Genomic DNA, 18,456 nt, shown 5'->3' with positions numbered 1-18,456 from the left:
AACCTGACCGCTGAAGGTGAACGAGAAAGAAAAAAAAAGTATTCTAAAAAAGGGGTGGGGGGGGTGGTTGCATAACACCGGCCGGCTGGTGTCTCACTTCTCTTGTATTGTCACAGTGCGCAGACATGTCGGTGTCGCGTGTGTGTGTGTGTGGAGAGAGAGAGAGAGAGAATATTCCAGTGTCCTGTTTCATGTTTTTTGTTCTCTCTCTCTCTCTCTCTCTCTCTCTCTCTTTAGCTCTCTCCCTCCCCTCCCACCTCCCTACCGTCACCTCATCACTCACTTATACTTATAGCTTACGCCTAGGCTAACGCCAGTATTTCACATAATACAAGGCGGATCTCGTGACATTTCTCTGTGAATGGCAAGGCAGACAGCATACAAGGCACCACCATGCAGTGAACGTTAAGCACAATAGCTGGAATCGTTTGGAGCTTGTGCAATTGGCGATCGACTCATTGAGCGGCAGTGCAGTGTGTTGCTTTCCCCGCTACCATGCCAGGTGCTGTCCGTTGTGTGTCAATTCTTTTGGCCACGCAGGGAGGCCATGTGTGGGTTTGTACTTCGCTCACCTGTGTGTGTGTGTGTGTGAGGGAGGGAGGGAGAGACAGACTGATGCAATCCCATGTAAAGACCCCTTCCCATTATACCTCTGCCTTTTCTTTCCTTTGCTGACCTCACTATATAACGCACACCGGCAATGATCGACAAAAGCCTCGTGCAGTTGGTCGCTGGCTTCTGCAGTAGAGAGACAAGCTCAGTGCGTTCGAGGTGGGAATATTTGTGTGTGTGTGTGTGTGCGTGTGTGTGTGTGTGTGTGTGTGTGTGTGTGTTACTTGTCCAGTGTCCATTGGTTTATAGAGGGAAGTTTCACATCAGTGTTGGACACTGCGAGGGATTTGAAATTAACTTTTGGGTCAGAATTTCTGACGGTGGTATGTGTGTATCGGTTCGAAAGCGTTGTATTAATTCATTGTTCTGAGCTCTGTCTCTTTTTCTTATCTATGCATATATATATATATGTTATAATATAAAATATATGTTATAATATATATATATATGTGTGTGTGTGTGTGTGTACGCACCTCTTAGATCCGCCCCCTCTCTCTCACGCTCTCTTTGTGATCGCGCGCGCGTGTGTGCTTATGACAGAAACTTGAAACAAACAGCTTTGTGTCCGTCCAAACCATGTGCTGGGATTTACAGTAATACTGCGCTGCATTAAACTGGTAAAGCAGTTATTCACAAAGCGTTTAGTTTGCAGGTTTTAATCAAATCTGTTTCACGTGAGACAGTATGACAATATGGTTTTATTGCCGGCTGTTCATTAACTGTTTGCTGTATAGCGTATTGGGGACTGTGTTCACTGCTGAACTCTGAAACCCGAGTCCACAGCTGGGACCTTGGTGCGATTTAACAACTTCCAGTGATGGAATATGCTTGCACGTGCAGTTGGTTGCTTTCTGAAATGTGCTTGCACGAGCAGGTGGTTGATATGAATTTGGTATCAGAACTGACGTTTGTGATACTTGTAGAGTCCACCACTCAGAAAGTGTGGCTTTGATTTCATCATCCAGGTTTCTTTCTTTCTCAGTTGTGTCCTATTCTGTTCCAGTATATACATGTGTTTCTTTCTTTCTTTGTGTGTATGTTGTTATCACAATTCGATCTCTTTCGTTCATGTCGTTCTTGTTGTTGTTGTCGTTTTCATTGTAGAACTTTCGTTAGCGAGAAATTATTTGAGTATTAAACACGTTCTACGCTACAGCTCAACAAATGGATATCGCAAAGTTAAAACAAAATGACCGCTGGATCTTCTTGTATAGCAGTGCAGAATAAGAATAATCTTTTTTTCTCTTTTTTTTAAGTCGGCTGGAAGGTCCTCGGTATAAAAATTATGTGACTGACGTCTTGTGTCTTATTTCATAAACCACATGTCCAGTTTTTATGTGTTGGCCGGACAAAGAAATGCGTCTTTGTACATGTGCGCGTTACGGAACATGTATTAAAATAAAAAAAAAATAAAAAAAAACACCTGTCCACCCATGCGTGAAAGCTTATGGCCGGGCGCTCGCACGACTGAGATCAACCGATTGTTGACGTCAACGGTCACGGATCAGCAGTTGTGACCAGGAGTTCTAAAAACGTACCTGCTGAATACACTTATGGACCGATAGCAAGAGATATTTCGTGACATGCTCGACAAAATAAACGGGTTGATAGCTGGCTGATCCTACCGTCTCCTTTCTGACCTTGTTTTAAAGACCGACTAAAGAAAGCGGTGGACATGCAACTGTGCTGATACGGTTTATGACACGCAATGTACTGTTCCTATTACTGGCATGTCGACTTAATTTTATCCTTACAAAAGCTGTCAAGGGAGTGTCAGACTTCGTTCTGCAGTCGGGTACCATTTTCAATTTGTGGCGTTGACTTGAGATTTGATTACGTTCTCACAAAATAATAATGAACATTTTCTTGCAAGTATGTCTAAGACACAGGCATGTTTTAGCTAGTAACAACTACCTGCTGTTTTGCTTCTTTTCATAGGGTCTTCTTCTGTTTCTTCTTCGTTCATGGGCTGCAACCCCCCTGTTCACTCGTATACATGTACACGAGTTTTTACCCCGCCATGTAGGCAGTCATACTCCGTTTTCGGGGGTGTGCATGCTGGGTATGTTCTTGTTTCCATAACCCACCGAATGCTGACATGGATCACAGCCGGGATCTTTAACGTGCGTATTTGATCTCCTGCTTGCGTTTACACACGAAGGGGGTTCAGGCACAAGCAGGTCTGCACATATGTTGACCTGGGAGATCGGAAAATTCTCCACCCTTTACCCACCAGGCACCGTTACCGAGATTCGAACCCGGGACCCTAGGACTGAAAGTCCAACGCTTTAGCCACTCAGCTATTGCGCCCGATAGGGTCTGTGTTTGAGAGGAATGAGAGAGTTTGGGGTCGACAGTTCGCTCATGGAGCCTGATTTTCCAGGGCTTAGTTGTAAAGGTAACAGGTAGTGAACCGTTTGTTTGGGTTTTTTGTGGTCTTTTTGTTGTTTTTTGTGGTCTTTTTGTTGTTTTTTCCACTCCAAAGCTGTTGTACATCCCCCGACAAGATGTGATATTTGGTTTCAGTGTGGTCTATGAATTATAATTTCTCGACATTTCTTCTGTGGTGCATTCCATTCTTGGTCAGCCGTTCAGCAAGTTATTTCCTCATGATGCCAACATAATTGTATACATTATTTCAGACGGAGAGATTATTTTTTCATCCGTATTTTTAGACATGTTCAAGTCCCAGAAACACTTTAGAAGTGTTTGTCCTATCCATTTTCTAAAAACGGAGTCTCAGAGACTCTTGAATAATTATAGTTGTTGGACAGAGGGAGGTTTTTATTTATCAGTTTTCATTTCTTTATGTATTGATTATAGAGGATGGGAGAAGGGGAGGGGGATACGTCGGGTTTGGAGGTCTGGGGTGGGGTCTGAAAAAACAGTGCAACAGTCAGGATTCCTAGCAAAGACTCGTGTATAATATTATACCGTAACCATTATATTGCTTTTGTTCCGAACGGTACTGCTGTCAGCATTCTCATCCTGCCGAAAACAGCCGGTTAAGAAAACAAAGAGAGTATAGCAGAGAGGAGCCGTGTAGAGTGAGACTGCCAAAAAACCAAAGGACAGCTGCCTGCAATGTACGTCAGACCTGTGGGAAAACAGAGCTGACAAGTTGGGGGATGCTTTGTGTGAAGGGTGGATGAAATGCCGCGATGCCGTCATCACCTTCACCGAGTTTCGTGGCGTCCTCTACATGCGTGTCACGGTGGTTCACACTCTGTGTGTGTGTGTGTGTGCGTTGTGTGTGTTGCGTGTGTGTGTGTGTGTGTGTGTGTGTGTGTGTGCATCACCTGATACTACTACCTGGAATTTACCCCGGAACAGTTCAAAGGTCTCCGGTGTGCGAAAGTATATATAGTATATAGGAAGTGTTCTAGACCACTTGCGTTCACTTCTATTCAGCGAGTCGCTGCAAGGTAAGTTAGAAACATCTCGACTGGGGGCGTCAGTGAATTAACTGTGTTGTATGCTCTGCAAGCAGTTTGCTTTAGTTATGAAATCATGAATTTCTCTTGTTGTGGTGAAGGAGGAAAGGTGTGTGTGTGTGCGTGCGTGCGTGCGTGCGTGCGTGTGTGTGTGTGTGTGTGTGTTGTATCACAGGACAATACAAACTTATATATTTAAGTTATTTTACTTAATTACCGATGACCATCATTCTGTTTCTCAGACCACCTGACGTTGATTGAAAGCACCGCCCGTGTCTCCGCACCACCACGGCACCACGCCCGGAACACTGCCCCTCTCTGACGTCACACCGCACCCTGGAGCGGCAGGCAACGCCGTCGTCATCACAGAGTTACGTCAGCGAAGTCTCCTTCAGTTTGAAGAAGCTGGATCCGGAACTAAAGACGAGTTGCCGACGACCGCGCAGGTCCACACTTCGACGCTACGGGTTCCTTGAACGTTCGGTGTCTGGCTTGACACAGCTATTGTCGTCGTTGTTGTTTTAGTTCCTCCAGGTTTCCCATCGTCGTCAAGAATTAAGATTTGGGAATTTTAGCTCCTCTCTCAAAGTCTTGCTGTATCTGTCTTTCTCGCCTCACACACAAAGTTGATCTCTTTGGAAGTCTTTCGAAGCAGCTCATTTGAAATCAGGTCGAAAGATCTTCATCTTTGACCGACCAAAAAACAAAAAAAAACCAAAAAAATCCAGTCCTCGTCAAGAAGGGACCAGATACATTCCACTTGCTAACCCAGCGAGAACGAAAAGTCCTGCCTCCCAACTGAAAATTGATAAAACAGATAAAGAAAGAAAGATGACGACCACCATGGACGCCACCAGCGCCATCTACAGCCAGCAGGCCACCACCACCATCCTCCACGACGACGACACCAACCAGGTCACCACCACCACCACCACCCCCGCCACCACTTCCCCCACCCTCAACAACTCCACCACCACCACCACCACCACCTCCTCCGCTGCCACCGCCGCCACCACCAACTCCTCGACGTCAGTAGTAGACGACGACGACATCCTCCACAACCTGGACAACTTCATCGGGAGACCCCGCAGCCGCTCGCTGTACGCCACCATGCGGCCCCTGGTGTACATCACGCGGCGCGTGCCTCAGCGCGGGCTGGACGTGCTGCTGCCCACCTGCAACATCAGCCAGTGGGACAGCGAGGAGGCCGTCCCTCGCGGGGAGCTGCTGCAGAACGTGCAGGGCGTGCACGGCATCCTCTGCCTGCCCTCCGACCTCATCGACCTGCAGGTCCTCGACGCTGCTGGTGAGTGATGAGTGACAGAGAGAGAGAGGGGAGGGGTAGAGAGAGAGAGAGGATTGTGTGTGTGTTGGGATGAGGTTGGGGGCGTGTGTGTGTGGTGGGGTGGGATATCTGTGGGTCGTCTTTAGTTGGTCTTTATTTATTCATTCATTTAGTTAGTTAGTTGTTATGTTTTTTTGTTTGTTTATTTATTTATTTTGTTGTGAGAGGATGTGTGCGATGTGGTATAGTGTGGTGGTGGTGTGTGTGGTGGGGTGAGCCATGGGGTGGGATGTCTGTGGCTCGTCTTTGGTTGGTCTGTTTTTTTAATTATTTTTTTGTTTTTATTTTTTGTGTGAGAAGATTTGTGTGGTGTCGTGTAGTGCGGTGTGGTGGGATGTGTGTGGTGGGATGTTTGTGGGTGGTCTTTGGTTGGCCAGTTTGTGTGTGTGTGTGTGTGCGTGTGTGTGTGTGAGGGGATTTGTGAGTTATGTTGTAGAGGGATATCCCTGGGTCCTCTTTGGTAGGTCTTCGTCTTCGTGAGAGAGAGAGAGAGAGAGAGAGATTTGTGTGGTGTGGTGTGAGGGATGTCCCTTGGTCGTCTTCGGTTGTTTTGTTTTTAGGAAGAAGGGTGACGTCCCACCTCACTCCATCATTTCGCACAGCCACGTTATTGCCTTGGTGGTCGGTTGTGTTTTTAGCAGTATGATCTAACAGCTTACATTCTTTTCGCGGCATTTGGTGAACAGTTCTTCACGTGCGTGAGGGGAACGAAGAACCGTGGTTGTCGAGAGATCCGCTGTCGATACAGCGACGAGTGTAGGGAGTTCAGGGCCGAAACACTTGACTGAGGGGGTTTCTTCTTTGAAGACCTTGTATTGTCCAGCTCACCCAAGCGTTTCTTACCACAGCGTCTTTGAATTGATGAAAGTTAAAACCCTTCTCATTTCTGTCACTTTCTTGCGAATAAATATGCTAATTTAGACATTTCATTGGCGTGTTAAAAGATAATCAAATCACTCAGACTGACCCAGAAATGAGTCATCCTAACAAAGTGGCATGGGGAATGGGGGGGGGGGGGGGGGGGGCTGTAAAAATAGGGCTCAAGACCAATCTGTTTTTCACTTCGTGGACTACAGCTTGCCCTTATGTCAGCTTCAACTTTCCAAACTCGCCTATTTCTTTCTCGTTCTTTCAAGGACACAAAGCACGACACAGCAAGACAGTACCACCAGCCCTCTGGGTAACATATCAGTGTTGAATATTCATGAACTCGCCCACATTTCAGCTTCGCAGACTGAACGAAGAGCTGGCTTATTTTTGGCTAACTTACCAGCGCAGCATTACTTGGTGTCATAAATAAGAAGGTCATAAATTATTTTGCGAACTTTTAAGGCAGAGCCGTACACACATGTATACATATGTTAAGTAGGAACGTGATCAGTGCTATTGCTGTATCAACTCTTGTCAGACCGGTTTTGTGACCGCTTCACTGGAACAACGTAATGCATGCATGCTGGGGGCTGGAGGTGGGGCGGAACTCCTGGCACCATTTTTGTGTTCATACCCTCATCTTTATTTATAACCAATGACGGGAGTCGGGTGGCTGTGCTCCAGACACAATCCTGGGGGGTGACGAGGCGGAAAAATGCACTCTGTCTCTCTCTCTCTCTGTCTCTCTGTGTCTCTCTCTGTCTCTCTCACACACACACACACACACACACTCCCACACACACACACTCCCACACTCCCACACACACACACCCCACACTCTCTCACACTCGCTTACACACACATTCTCTCCCAAATCAACACACTAACCCCCTCCCCCGCCCCACGTTAACACGCCACACGGGTGTGTGTGTGCATGTCTTCATTGGTAATGTGTGTGTGTATATATATATATATATATATATATAATATGTGTGTGTGTGTGTGTGTGTGTGTGTGTGTGTGTGTCCGTCCCAAATGTTACTTGTTTATTTTGGCCACGACGCTACACAACACGACGAACATGCAGTGAGCACAAGGTGCCACCTATTTCTCCTTGTGCAGTATCTCAGCTCTCATCTGGCGAACACACGTCGGCTTTCACCCCCATCGTCCTTATATTGTGTACATACCCATACAGACTCAGCACTTTTGGGGGTGTGGTGGGTGGGGTGCGGGGGGGTTTACCTGAGCTGAGGATAGTTAGTAGTCATCAACACCTTACGGCAAGTGAAAGGGTGATGAGAAGCAGAGCTGAGAGTGAGAGAGAGAGAGTTCAAATTAGGACATTTGAATTATTCATCACAAAACCTTTGCGTGTCGGCAACTAAACTTGTGAAAGAGAGAGAGAGAGAGAGAGAGAGAATCAACAGCCCAGAATCCCGGCAAACCATCCTCCACGCGTCGATACAGATCTATAATCAATACCGTGTCGCTACAAGGCCTTCCGCCTGCCATCCTTGTTGACGTCATCACGGGGAAGGACCAGTACAGACCCAGGGAAGAGCGAGGGAAGACGCCAGATCTGAGGGAGGAAGATGGCGGGAGGGCAGTGGATAAGCGGTGGTGGTGGGGGGGCGGGGGGGGGGGGGGGAGTGTTGGGAGGGGGTGTTAAGGGTGTTAGGTGGGCGGTGGTTGGGGACACGTCAGTCTCCTATCTCCCACACATGGATCTGCTCGGTCGTGAAATGGCGGCATACCTTTAAGGCAAAAAGTGGTATTGAGGAAATGGTACCAAGCAGTGTGTGTCTGTGTCTCTATCTCTTTCTTCCTCCCTGTCTGTCTGTCTGTCTGTCAGATCTGTCGACGGAGTCTGTCCTCAGATTTTTGTCTGTGTTCAGTGTTTGTCAATTTTTTTTTTGTTTTTTTTTTTTTGGTATGCCTGTTTATTTTTCTTTCTACTTATTCTTTCTTTCTTTATTCATTTAATTAATTGTGTCTGTATATATCTCTGTGTGTTAGACTCTCTCTCTCTCTCTCTCATTTTACAAGTGGTGGGGGGGGGGGGGGGACTGAAACCACCTCTGGGCGTTTTTCTCCCCCCCACACCCTTTTTCCTTTTTTTTTTTTTTTTGTCAGGTTGCTGAAGTCCGGTTTTAGATTTCTCTCAGACCCTCCGCCCTCTACCTTTCTCTCTCCACCCCCCCCCCCCCCCTCTCTCTCTCTCTCTCTCTCTCTCTCTCTCTCATTGACTGTGTCCGGTTTCAGATTTCGTAAAAGGCTCTCCTCCGTCCACCTCCCCTATTCTCTCTCTCTCTCTCTCTCTCTCTCTCTCTCTCTCTTTCCCCTCTCTTTTCTCTTAGCCCCCCCCCCCCCTCCTCCTCTCACGCTCCCTCTCTTTCTATCGCAATGTCTGCCTGTCTGTTTCTCACCACAAGGAGCGGAGGAGGAACACAGCACAGGGTTAGGTTTCCGGTCATGACAAAAGGTCTCTTACATCTCCCACATGGCTCAGGTGTTTGAGTCAGATCCGGCAAAAAAACCGGGAATAGGTCATGCTTGTTTCCTATTCACACGATCTTCAGGGTCCGGTTAGTCTGTGACTGTGAGGGTCAGCTGCACCTCTTGAACCAGGAGCTTTGGGTTGTTGAGTTATGATTGGGTTGATGGTTCGACCTTTTGCTGAATCACGCTGTGAATTGGGACTTTGTGTGTGTGTATGTGTGTGTGTGTGTGTGTGTGCACAGCTCAGTATTGCCATCAGTATCATCATAAGTTATGAACAGTCAAGTCTTATATTGACGCCTCTTTTCTAAAAACATGGCAAATATTGTTGTTTTTGCCTGTGTTGTTGTTTTGATATTTACTTTCACCATTTACCTTTAAAAAGTTTTAGTATGTAGTAGGAGTTTGATGGGAATTGTTGGTGTATTCCATGAAGTCAGCACTATGTCGTGTTCTGTCAGTTTGAAATGGTTAAACTGTTCTGAGATGGATGTTTCATCATACCACAGACACACACACACACACACACACACACACACACACACACACACAAGGAATAAGGTAGGGATGTTGTATGATGTTTATTGTAAGTCATGAGGTCAGAGCCGACCGAAAGGATTAGATAGATAGCTCTTAAAGCCACTGAGATGTTGTTTGCATGTTGCTTTATTGCGTGATCCGAAATCAGTCAGTGTCAAAATATGGGACTAAGAACTAAACTATTATATATTCGGAGGTAAACACGCCCATCTGACATCTTGCCAATCCACCAGCAGTGAGACTCAGCACACACCAGCCTCGAGATAAGAATCTACTGGCTTACATACAAGAACTCGGTCAAACTACAGCTGGGAAACTAATATAGAAAACACGCGAAACGGAAGAAACCAGAAAACACTGAGCAACAGCCAAGCTTCAAAACGAAAGCTTCAACACCGTGACAAAATAACAAGGCCTGGTCAGCTGCTTTGGGTTGTTCATGCGAAGGTCATGCAGCCATCTGCTTCTTACACCACCACCCTCAACCCACTCCCCAACAGATGTGGTGTGGTGTATATTTGGATCTGTCCGCACGCTCTGACAACGTTTTCAAACTGAAACTGAAACGAAACTATAAGGTAACAGGGTGGGCCCTTTTACACCATCACTGTGACATTTTTTTGCTCGGTGGTTTTCTTGCATCGCCCGATGCGCCAGCATGCAATTTATGCACACAGCAAAAGACCCGTGTTCCTATGTTATGGAATGACAAGTTGGTGGTTATGTTGCATATAAAAATTATCAATAAACCTAGCTGTCTGTGTCCGTAGTTGGAAACAGGTGTTTGCTGCGCGTATGGTTGCTGTCTTGGGGTCTTGGTGTGAAACGTTCTGTTGCTGGCAGCTTGCCTCAGCTCCACATCCCCCCGCCCCCTTCCCCCCTCTCTCTCCATCCTCACCCCCCCCCCCCCCCCCGTCCCCCTTCCCCCGTCTTGTGTGTGTGTGGTGTGAACCCTGTTGCTAGTGCATTGACGTCATCACTGTTAGCTTGTTTTTCCCCCCTGGTTCCGATCAGTTGGATAAAATCGATGATGGAAGAGAAAATTGGTGTGTTTGTTACTTGACTTGGTGTGTCCCTGTGTCCTGGAGATAGAGAGGGGTGCAGAGGAGAGGTTGTGCAGGGGTGGGGGTTGGGGGGATTATCATGTAGGAAACTTGAGTTGGCCCAAAGACACACACACACACGCGCGCGCTCACGCACGCACACACACACACACACACACACACACACACACAGCAGTATCTACAAAGCGAAAAAGCGTGTGATAAGTTCATCAGCGCTTATTTATTGCAATAAAATCTGGATGGAGAGATTGAACATCACAGCAGGGTTTGGGTCTTCAGAGCTTGAATATCTTGTACATGTCCATATAATTGGACACACTCACACACACACACACACACACACACAGTGGTGTGTAGTTATGTGCGTATGCGTGCTTGTGTGTGTGTGTGTGTGTGTGCATGCATGTGCCGATCACGCGTGATTACATGGGCGTTTGTGTGAATGTGTGGGCATGCGTGTATTTCAGTTGGCGCGTACGTGCGTGTGAATAGCAAAACAGGTGATGATTGATTGTGTCATAGACATGGGGGAGGGAGGAGGGGGTGTGGAGACGGGGGAGGGGGCGTGACGACAGGCGGCAGAAGGGGGTGGTGGAGGGTTGTTTTTCTCAAACCATTTCTCCAGACACAGCCAGTTATTATTGTGAAGTCAAGGGGGGCGTACGTGACGGTTTGCAGTGTTTCCCTTTTATGGACACTGTGTTTGTGTGTGTGTGTGTGTGTGCGCCAGTTAATGGATAGAGGTCACTGGGGCGCTCACATCTCTCGTTCGCTCTCTGAGTACAGATCTCCATCTCCCTCCCTACTCGCGCCCCCTACCTCCTTTTCTCTCTCATTTGTTCTGGCCGTTGATCATGGAGTCAATCAGAAGGTCACGAAGGTCTAATCGTTTCGAGGAAGAAGAGAATTAATGATTCTATCTGACAAAAATAGGACGTGCGGGGGAAAAGCTGCCCAGATTCAGTGTCAAGCCGATCGATAACACTCAGCTGCTCTGCTTGTGGATAGCTCTGTTTTTCTGTCAGCTGAGCCAGAAAACATACATTAGTTTTGTTGTCAAGGAACTGTCCTGTTCTTACACTTTTCTCCTCAGTTAGTGGTGGCGTTTTGACAGCCACGCACTGATGTAGTGAACACATTTCTTTTTGTTGTTTTGATTGTTCTAGACGTAATGCGACTTGCTTACTGACGAGTCGCAGACAACTACGACTCAACCACAAGTAGCACGTTTTGATTTTTAGTGTGTATATTTTTTTCCCGTTGTTTCCTTGTGACTGTCATTATACGACCAATAATATCAGTTGACTGACAATTGACTATTACTTTTTTCTTCTTTTTTTTTAAGGTGACCATAATTGTACGACTGATAGGTTGACTGACAGTCGACTATTACTGAAAGAGGGGATTTGTCTTTTCTTTGTGTTTTTGTTTATTTGGGTGGTGTGTAAACCCGTAATCAATTCCAGATTGAACTGAAACAATCTGTTACTGTCTGCATGGACATAATACTCGTGTGTGTGTGTGTGTGTCTCAGAGAGAGATATGAAACCGCAAAGGCGATGGGAAAAAGAAAAAAAAGGGAAGAATGAAAACGGAAAAAAGCACTGATCAGCAACCCGCATACGTCAGAAGGTCTGACTGTTGTGAAAGGCAATGAGCACTTTCGTCAGTGGATCTGAAATTGCTGTGTTCACCCAGCGGTGCAGTTTGCGCCAGTTGGACTTTGAACTCACCTCCGTCTCGCAAACCGCCAACACAAAGCGGTGCGCGTGCACAGGCTCGTGCAAGCACTGACTGCACGCGAGTATTATGCTGAGCCAAAACAACCAAATGCGAACACCGACGAAGACAAACACACGCACGCACGCATGCATGCACGCATACGCGTGCACGTACACACACACATGCATGTATATGTGTGCACATACACACGCGTGCGCACACACACGCACACATCCATAATTATGTGAATCTGAAGAAGCATTGCAAGTGCATCCTGCATGGATCGCTTCAGCCGATCCTGTTCTGGCTTCTGATCAATCCCTTGATTTTGTCGAACATCGCCGCTTAGATTTTAAGTGCTCTCTCTCTCTCTCTCTCTCTCTCACACACAAATACGCGCGCGCGCAGTATTACCTGCATTGATTTACTAAGCTCATCCAGAAAGAGGACGACGGTCAGATGGCTGGAGGAAAAGATTCACTTTCAATCTCTGTATGGGTGTGGGTGTTTGTGCGTGTGTTCGTGTGTGTGTGTGTGTGTGTGTATCTGCCCGGCCATCTATCTATGAGTGGGGGAGGATGGAGAGTACAATTATCATGTATTTATTTCATTAATTTGCCCAACATCACTTGTGGTGTCAGTTTCAGGAGACAAAACTGTAACATTATAGAACACAACAACAACATATATTATGCATATACTATATAATCATCGTGTACTGCATAGATCGGAAGTTAACTGTACGAACACTAGACGAGAATATAGAATCAGAAATTTATAAGGAAATTCGGAATGCCGACAATTTTTATTTCTCTTCGATAATGTGTTACATATGTGCTGAAGCTACGACCAAATGGACGCGCGCACTAACACACACACACACACACGCGCGCGCAACTTGAGCCATCGCATAATAATCAAAGAAAGCTTGTTGGAGAAGAGTACACGCGTTGTGTTAGGGTAAAGTTGTGCAAGGAGAAGAGTGCCGCCTTGCCTGGTTTTCACGATCACGACCTTGTGTGTTGGGGCTTGTATTGGACTTTGAACCGAGACAGAGAGAGAGAAAAAATAAGTGGGCGGGGAGGTGGGGAGATATAATGAGGGGGACGAGGGAGGACGTCATGGCATTGAAATGTGCCAACTTCCACTGCTAGTTGTTAAAAATTAAAGAAAAAAAAAGTGTTTGACATATTTTCGTTTCGAACACTTTTCGTTGTCAGTAATCTGTATCACCACGCCATTACCGTGTTATTCGAAACACGCACTATTCTCGCTCTCTCTCTCTCTCTCTCTCTATATATATATATATATATATATATATCAGTCTCTCTCTCTCTCTCTCTCTCTCTCTCTCTCTCCCCGTTTATAGATCTATCTGCACACACACACACACACACACACACACAGTGAGACATGAGTGAAGAATATAGTGGATCGTCATTTGCCTTATTTTTGGTTAAAAAAAAAAAAAAAGAAAGAAAGAAAGAAAATAAATTCAGAAAAGAAATTAAATAAACAAAATGAAATAATGACCAAACAGTGCCCCTTTCTCACAGAAACGTCACATGTCGTTCATTCCATATCTGTTTTAATGCATTTCCCTTCGACCCTCCCCCACCCCCACACCCCTCCTGCTTCCGTCATCACCATTGTTCCTGTTTTCTGATAACAGAAATATATCAGTGGTTCCCACTCTCGGAAAAGGTCAAGGATATTTGTCATGACTCCTGAACTCGTGTCAGATCTGAACCTGGAACAAGGGTGAATGTTTTCTTCATTCAAAATGATAATGATATATAAATGAAGAGATTGTGACATACTAGTAGGCCAAGCATCGGTACCAGAACTCGCCCTCTAAAACAACAGCTAGACCTTCACGTGAAACCCCGAACAACTGGACATTTGCAAGCCAGTAGGTCGTTAAAACTCAACCCCACAGGTGGCCTTCTCAATACAAAATTGCATAATCGTCAGTGTTATCAATAGGACATTTTGAGTCAGTGTTATAAATAGTGTATTGAAACTGTTATCTGACAGTGTGCTTGCCTCATTCTCAGTTTAAAAAAAAAAAGGAGGGGGGGGGGGGATCCATTTGGGATAAACAGTATTATTTCTAAGCCTTTCGTTTGAACTTGCCAAGCACAAGCTTTCAATTTCTTTTCTGACTCACACGAATGCATGATGACGCCAGTACCAAATCCGTCAGCACCAAATCGATCCGTGGCCTTCAAAACAGGGAGCAGTGTCTCTCGAGTGGCTTCTCCACACCCCACCCCTTCTTTCTCTTCTACCCTTCTGTCCCCTTTCCCCATTCGCTCCCGATTGCGTCGTCATTCTCTTACCTTTTTTTAGCCCTGCAAAAAAAGAAAATAAAAAAGAAAGTGTGTGTGTGTGTGTGTGTGAGAGAGAGAGAGAGAGAGAGAGAGATTGAAGGTTGTTTGGTGAATTTTACATGATCGATCAATATATACTCTTTTCTTGTCAGTTAACATTTAACGGGACCTGTCACCTCTCTTTCTCTCTCTCACACACACACACACACACACATACACACACACAACTGAGGCAAGATGACATAAGCCTGCACAACAGTCTAGGAAGAGGAAGATAAGAGATCATATTTTAGACGTATCTTTACATTACCGGGCCGACCACCAGGGGTCAGTGTGCATGACACTGATACCGTTATCGTGGCCACAGCAGACATGACTGGAGTTCCGCCGTCACCAGGTTGTTGTGTCTCATGCTGTATATACGTAACCGGTGGAATCCTTGACCTACTGAGATAGACAGACTGAGGCGGCGTTTTGTTTTGTTTGAACTACAACATTAGTTGGGATTTTGCGCAGGACTGAAGACAAGGTTTGGCTTACTTTCAGGCATTTTAGGGTCTGACTCAGAGAAAATGGAGTGGAGCTTACGTAAAAGAACAAACGTTTAAAAACAAAACAGCAGAAAGCAAATATCACCATACTGACTAAGAATAAGAACGATTGATTAATGGTTCCTGCACCACCACGACCCCCCCCCCCCACCCCCTCTCTCTCTCTCTTTCGCTCTGTGTGTGTGTGTGTGATATGTCATCAGATGTATGTTTATTCTGATGAGGTTCGTCCAGAATCCCCCTCCTCCCTAATAGCTCCCCCTCCGCTCCACCACCTCCCCTCTCCCATCCCACCTTCCATTTCCTGCTAATTCGCCGCGGAGTCTCTTTCATCTCTGTCCATGACAGTGAATGATTGCACGCTACTGTTCAGTACTGACTGATTTGTGGTATCACCAGACACACGACTTTCAGCTGCACTTGAACCCTGTCAGAGAGGCCGTTACCCTTCGCACTTTATAGTTCGGTCACACCAGTTCCACGTTGTATATGTACAACCACCTACCATCGCTTTGTTTTTCTCTTGATATCGATGACACGACTATCCCGTCTTCCTCCCACACCTCAGTGTTGATAACGTGTGGAGACCAACTAAGACAGAATGCTTTGATTGGACTCGGCACGAAAGCTGGTAAAGGCTTGTGATAAATAATAGAAAGAGTTATAAAGATTTTGAAAACAAGACAAAAAGATAAACCCTTCAGAGCCTCGTTCTCTTGACCTTTGTTGTTGTTGGATGTGTTGGGCTGTGAGTTCCATCAGCTCTGCGCGTTGTTGTTGTTGGATGTGTTGGGCTGTGAGTTCCATCAGCTCTGCGCGTTGTTGTTGTTGGATGTGTTGGGCTGTGAGTTCCATCAGCTCTGGGCGTTGTTGTTGGATGTGTTGGGCTGTGAGTTCCATCAGCTCTGCGCGTTGTTGTTGTTGGATGTGTTGGGCTGTGAGTTCCATCAGCTCTGCGCGTTGTTGTTGGATGTGTTGGGCTGTGAGTTCCATCAGCTCTGCGCGTTGTTGTTGTTGGATGTGTTGGGCTGTGAGTTCCATCAGCTCTGCGCGTTGTTGTTGTGCCCCTTGACTGCTGGTGGATCACTGCATGAATCTGGAAGACCGCTTCTGGGTTGTTGTTTTTTGGGGGTGGGGGGGGGGGGGGGTTGGTTTTTTGTTCATATGGTGTGTGTTAAACACGTCGATATATTATGTTTCTATACCCCCAGGGGGTACATGAAATAAACTTATTGCCTTGTCTTGCCTTGCCTTATGTCCTCCCTCCAAGCGTAGGCGTGTCAGTCTCTCTAATCCATCGATCTCCTTTCTCCCCACTTCTGAGATCAAAGTCCCGGCCCAGATCATTGCTACTGGACAGAAGTCTGTTGATTTACAAAGCCTGGCGACCGCTTGACCTCGTCCTTTGGACTTGATCACGCTGGCTACATGTCCAGACCAGGGGCCACACTGCACGTGTATTGGCTTAAAGGAGGTCACCCATGATCAGAATCTGAAGTCTGGGGGTCATCTCTGACAGTCCGACCCCAGCACCGTCATAATTTCTGTACCATAAGAGTGCAATGGTTTACATATATGGGTATTTGCAATACTCTTTCTCCTTCCTACCTCCCACCGTCATACTTTTATATCCAACTATGTCAGTCAGTGTACGCACACTCAAATGTATATCATGTCAAGGCTGAACTGATAACATGAGTGTGTGTGTGTGTGTAAGCAGTCCACCCGTTCGTTTATCTGTCATCTGGGTCAACAAGTCTTGTAGGTTGCCCAGATAGCCAGCCGTCTGGGTGACATCTGATCGCCACTCTTGAGAAATGAGATCGAGGAAATAAAGGAAAAAGAAACAAAAGAAGAAGAAGAAAACATAGCTAGGGTTTGGCCAACCTTTGAACATTGCCGTAAAGGAGTGGGTGGGCGTCTGGGTCTGACGCTCAGATGAGACAGTCCGATTTAATGCTATTGCTGTATTAATGAACAAAAACAAAACACAAATGAAAGCAAGGCAAACAAACAGAATATGTGAGTTTGTGCAGATGTGTCTGTTTTGAAACCATTTTGATGTAACGTTTGAGCGCGCGAGGTGCGCGCGCGCGCACACACACACACACACACACACACACACACACACACACATACAAACTCGGTAGGTCACAGTCCAAAAAAGTCAGTTAACCCCCTTGACCTGTCAATGACCGCGTTAAAGCACACTGATAACGCTTTTCTGCGGAGATCGAAACATATAGCCAGCAGACTTTGTCGTCACGTGTGGTCCAGTAAACATTGTTTCTCAGCTCAGTGCAGGTCAGACCTCCAAGCTGACCGACGTGCAGGGATTATGGACTGAAAGGCAGAAAGAGAGAGTCGTGAGGGTGGGGTGTGGTGTGGTGTGGTGGTTGGGGATTGGGGGCGGGGGAGGTGGTTGGCTGTGGACTTTGTCCCCACCTTATTGAACAGTCTTTTTATTTTCTTATATCTTTATATATTATTTTTTAACGTGTTTCTCTTTTTTTTCTTTTTTTTTAAAGGGAATTCAGATTGGATTCTCTCTCTCTCTCTCTCTCATGAAAAAAACATGATGGCTGGAGGAAAATAATCCGGAAGCTTTGTCAAAGAAATCAAGACATTTAATTAATTTCATTTTTTTACGCCATAAGGATAAAAGTCCGAAAAAAAAGTGCCGTAATTTGTCTTGTGTGTGGAAAGGCAAAAACCGGTTCAGCCCAGAATGGTATTTCACTGTGGACGACAATATGAGAAAGAGAGAAACGCACACTGAGGCACGTACACATATCCTTGAGGTCGATTCTTTTTATGCTAACCCAGAGTGAAAAACTTTGCACATGATCACGATCGAACGGGTTGCTATTGTTTTGCTTCCATACTTAGACACGTGCGACAAGATCTTAGCGGCTTGTATTGAGGGCTTCAGTTAGAGAAAAATAAAACAAGATAAGATAAAATTATCAGGCCATACAGACACTTCTCCTTTCTGATATGAAGTGAACACTCGTGCGTATAAAACTGACAAATACACATGCAGACAGGGTGGGAAAAAACAGTGTGTGTGTGTTGGGGGGGGGGGGGGGGGGGGTCGAGGGGGGTGCGTTGGGACGTGCTCTCTTCGGGGAGAGCAGCTCGATTTTTACAGAGAAATTTGTTGTGGAAAAAAAGCAAAACAATGCAATGCAATACAGCACAGTACAGTACAATACAATACAATACAGTACAAAACATGTCCAAGGTCAGCATGTGTACTGCGAATTTACCACAGTGCCAAAACGTCTGCCGGTGACGATGCAGGAGAACTTCGGCAAATGCCGTACTGAAACACAAGTAAGTGTAATCATTAGATATATATATATATAGATATATAGATATAGATATATATATATATATATTTATACACGTACGAGCATCAACCCAGTGTTCGGCGGAAGGTGGAAACAGAAATAGCATTACCCAGCGTGCCGCACCATTTCT

General features: G+C 46.0%; 1 protein-coding gene across 3 annotated transcripts in view; it reads left to right on the top strand.

Moving 5' to 3' along the window:
* Positions 1-18,456, top strand: part of LOC143287749 (glyoxylate reductase/hydroxypyruvate reductase-like) — a 39,571-nt gene that overhangs the window by 9,903 nt on the left and 11,212 nt on the right. The window contains exons 1-2 of one of the 3 annotated variants that reach the window (XM_076596008.1): positions 345-502; positions 4,289-5,352. In XM_076596008.1, the coding sequence (XP_076452123.1) occupies positions 4,878-5,352 (475 nt within the window). In that variant the 5' untranslated portion in view covers positions 345-502; positions 4,289-4,877. Of the gene's footprint in view, positions 1-344; positions 503-628; positions 772-4,288; positions 5,353-18,456 lie in introns of those variants that run through there. The other 2 variants (XM_076596007.1, XM_076596006.1) reach the window with 2 other exon arrangements.

The sequence above is a fragment of the Babylonia areolata genome, chromosome 11 (assembly GCF_041734735.1).
Source record: "Babylonia areolata isolate BAREFJ2019XMU chromosome 11, ASM4173473v1, whole genome shotgun sequence".
NCBI lineage: Eukaryota > Metazoa > Mollusca > Gastropoda > Neogastropoda > Buccinidae > Babylonia > Babylonia areolata.
This window is presented reverse-complemented; position numbering and strand designations above follow the sequence as displayed.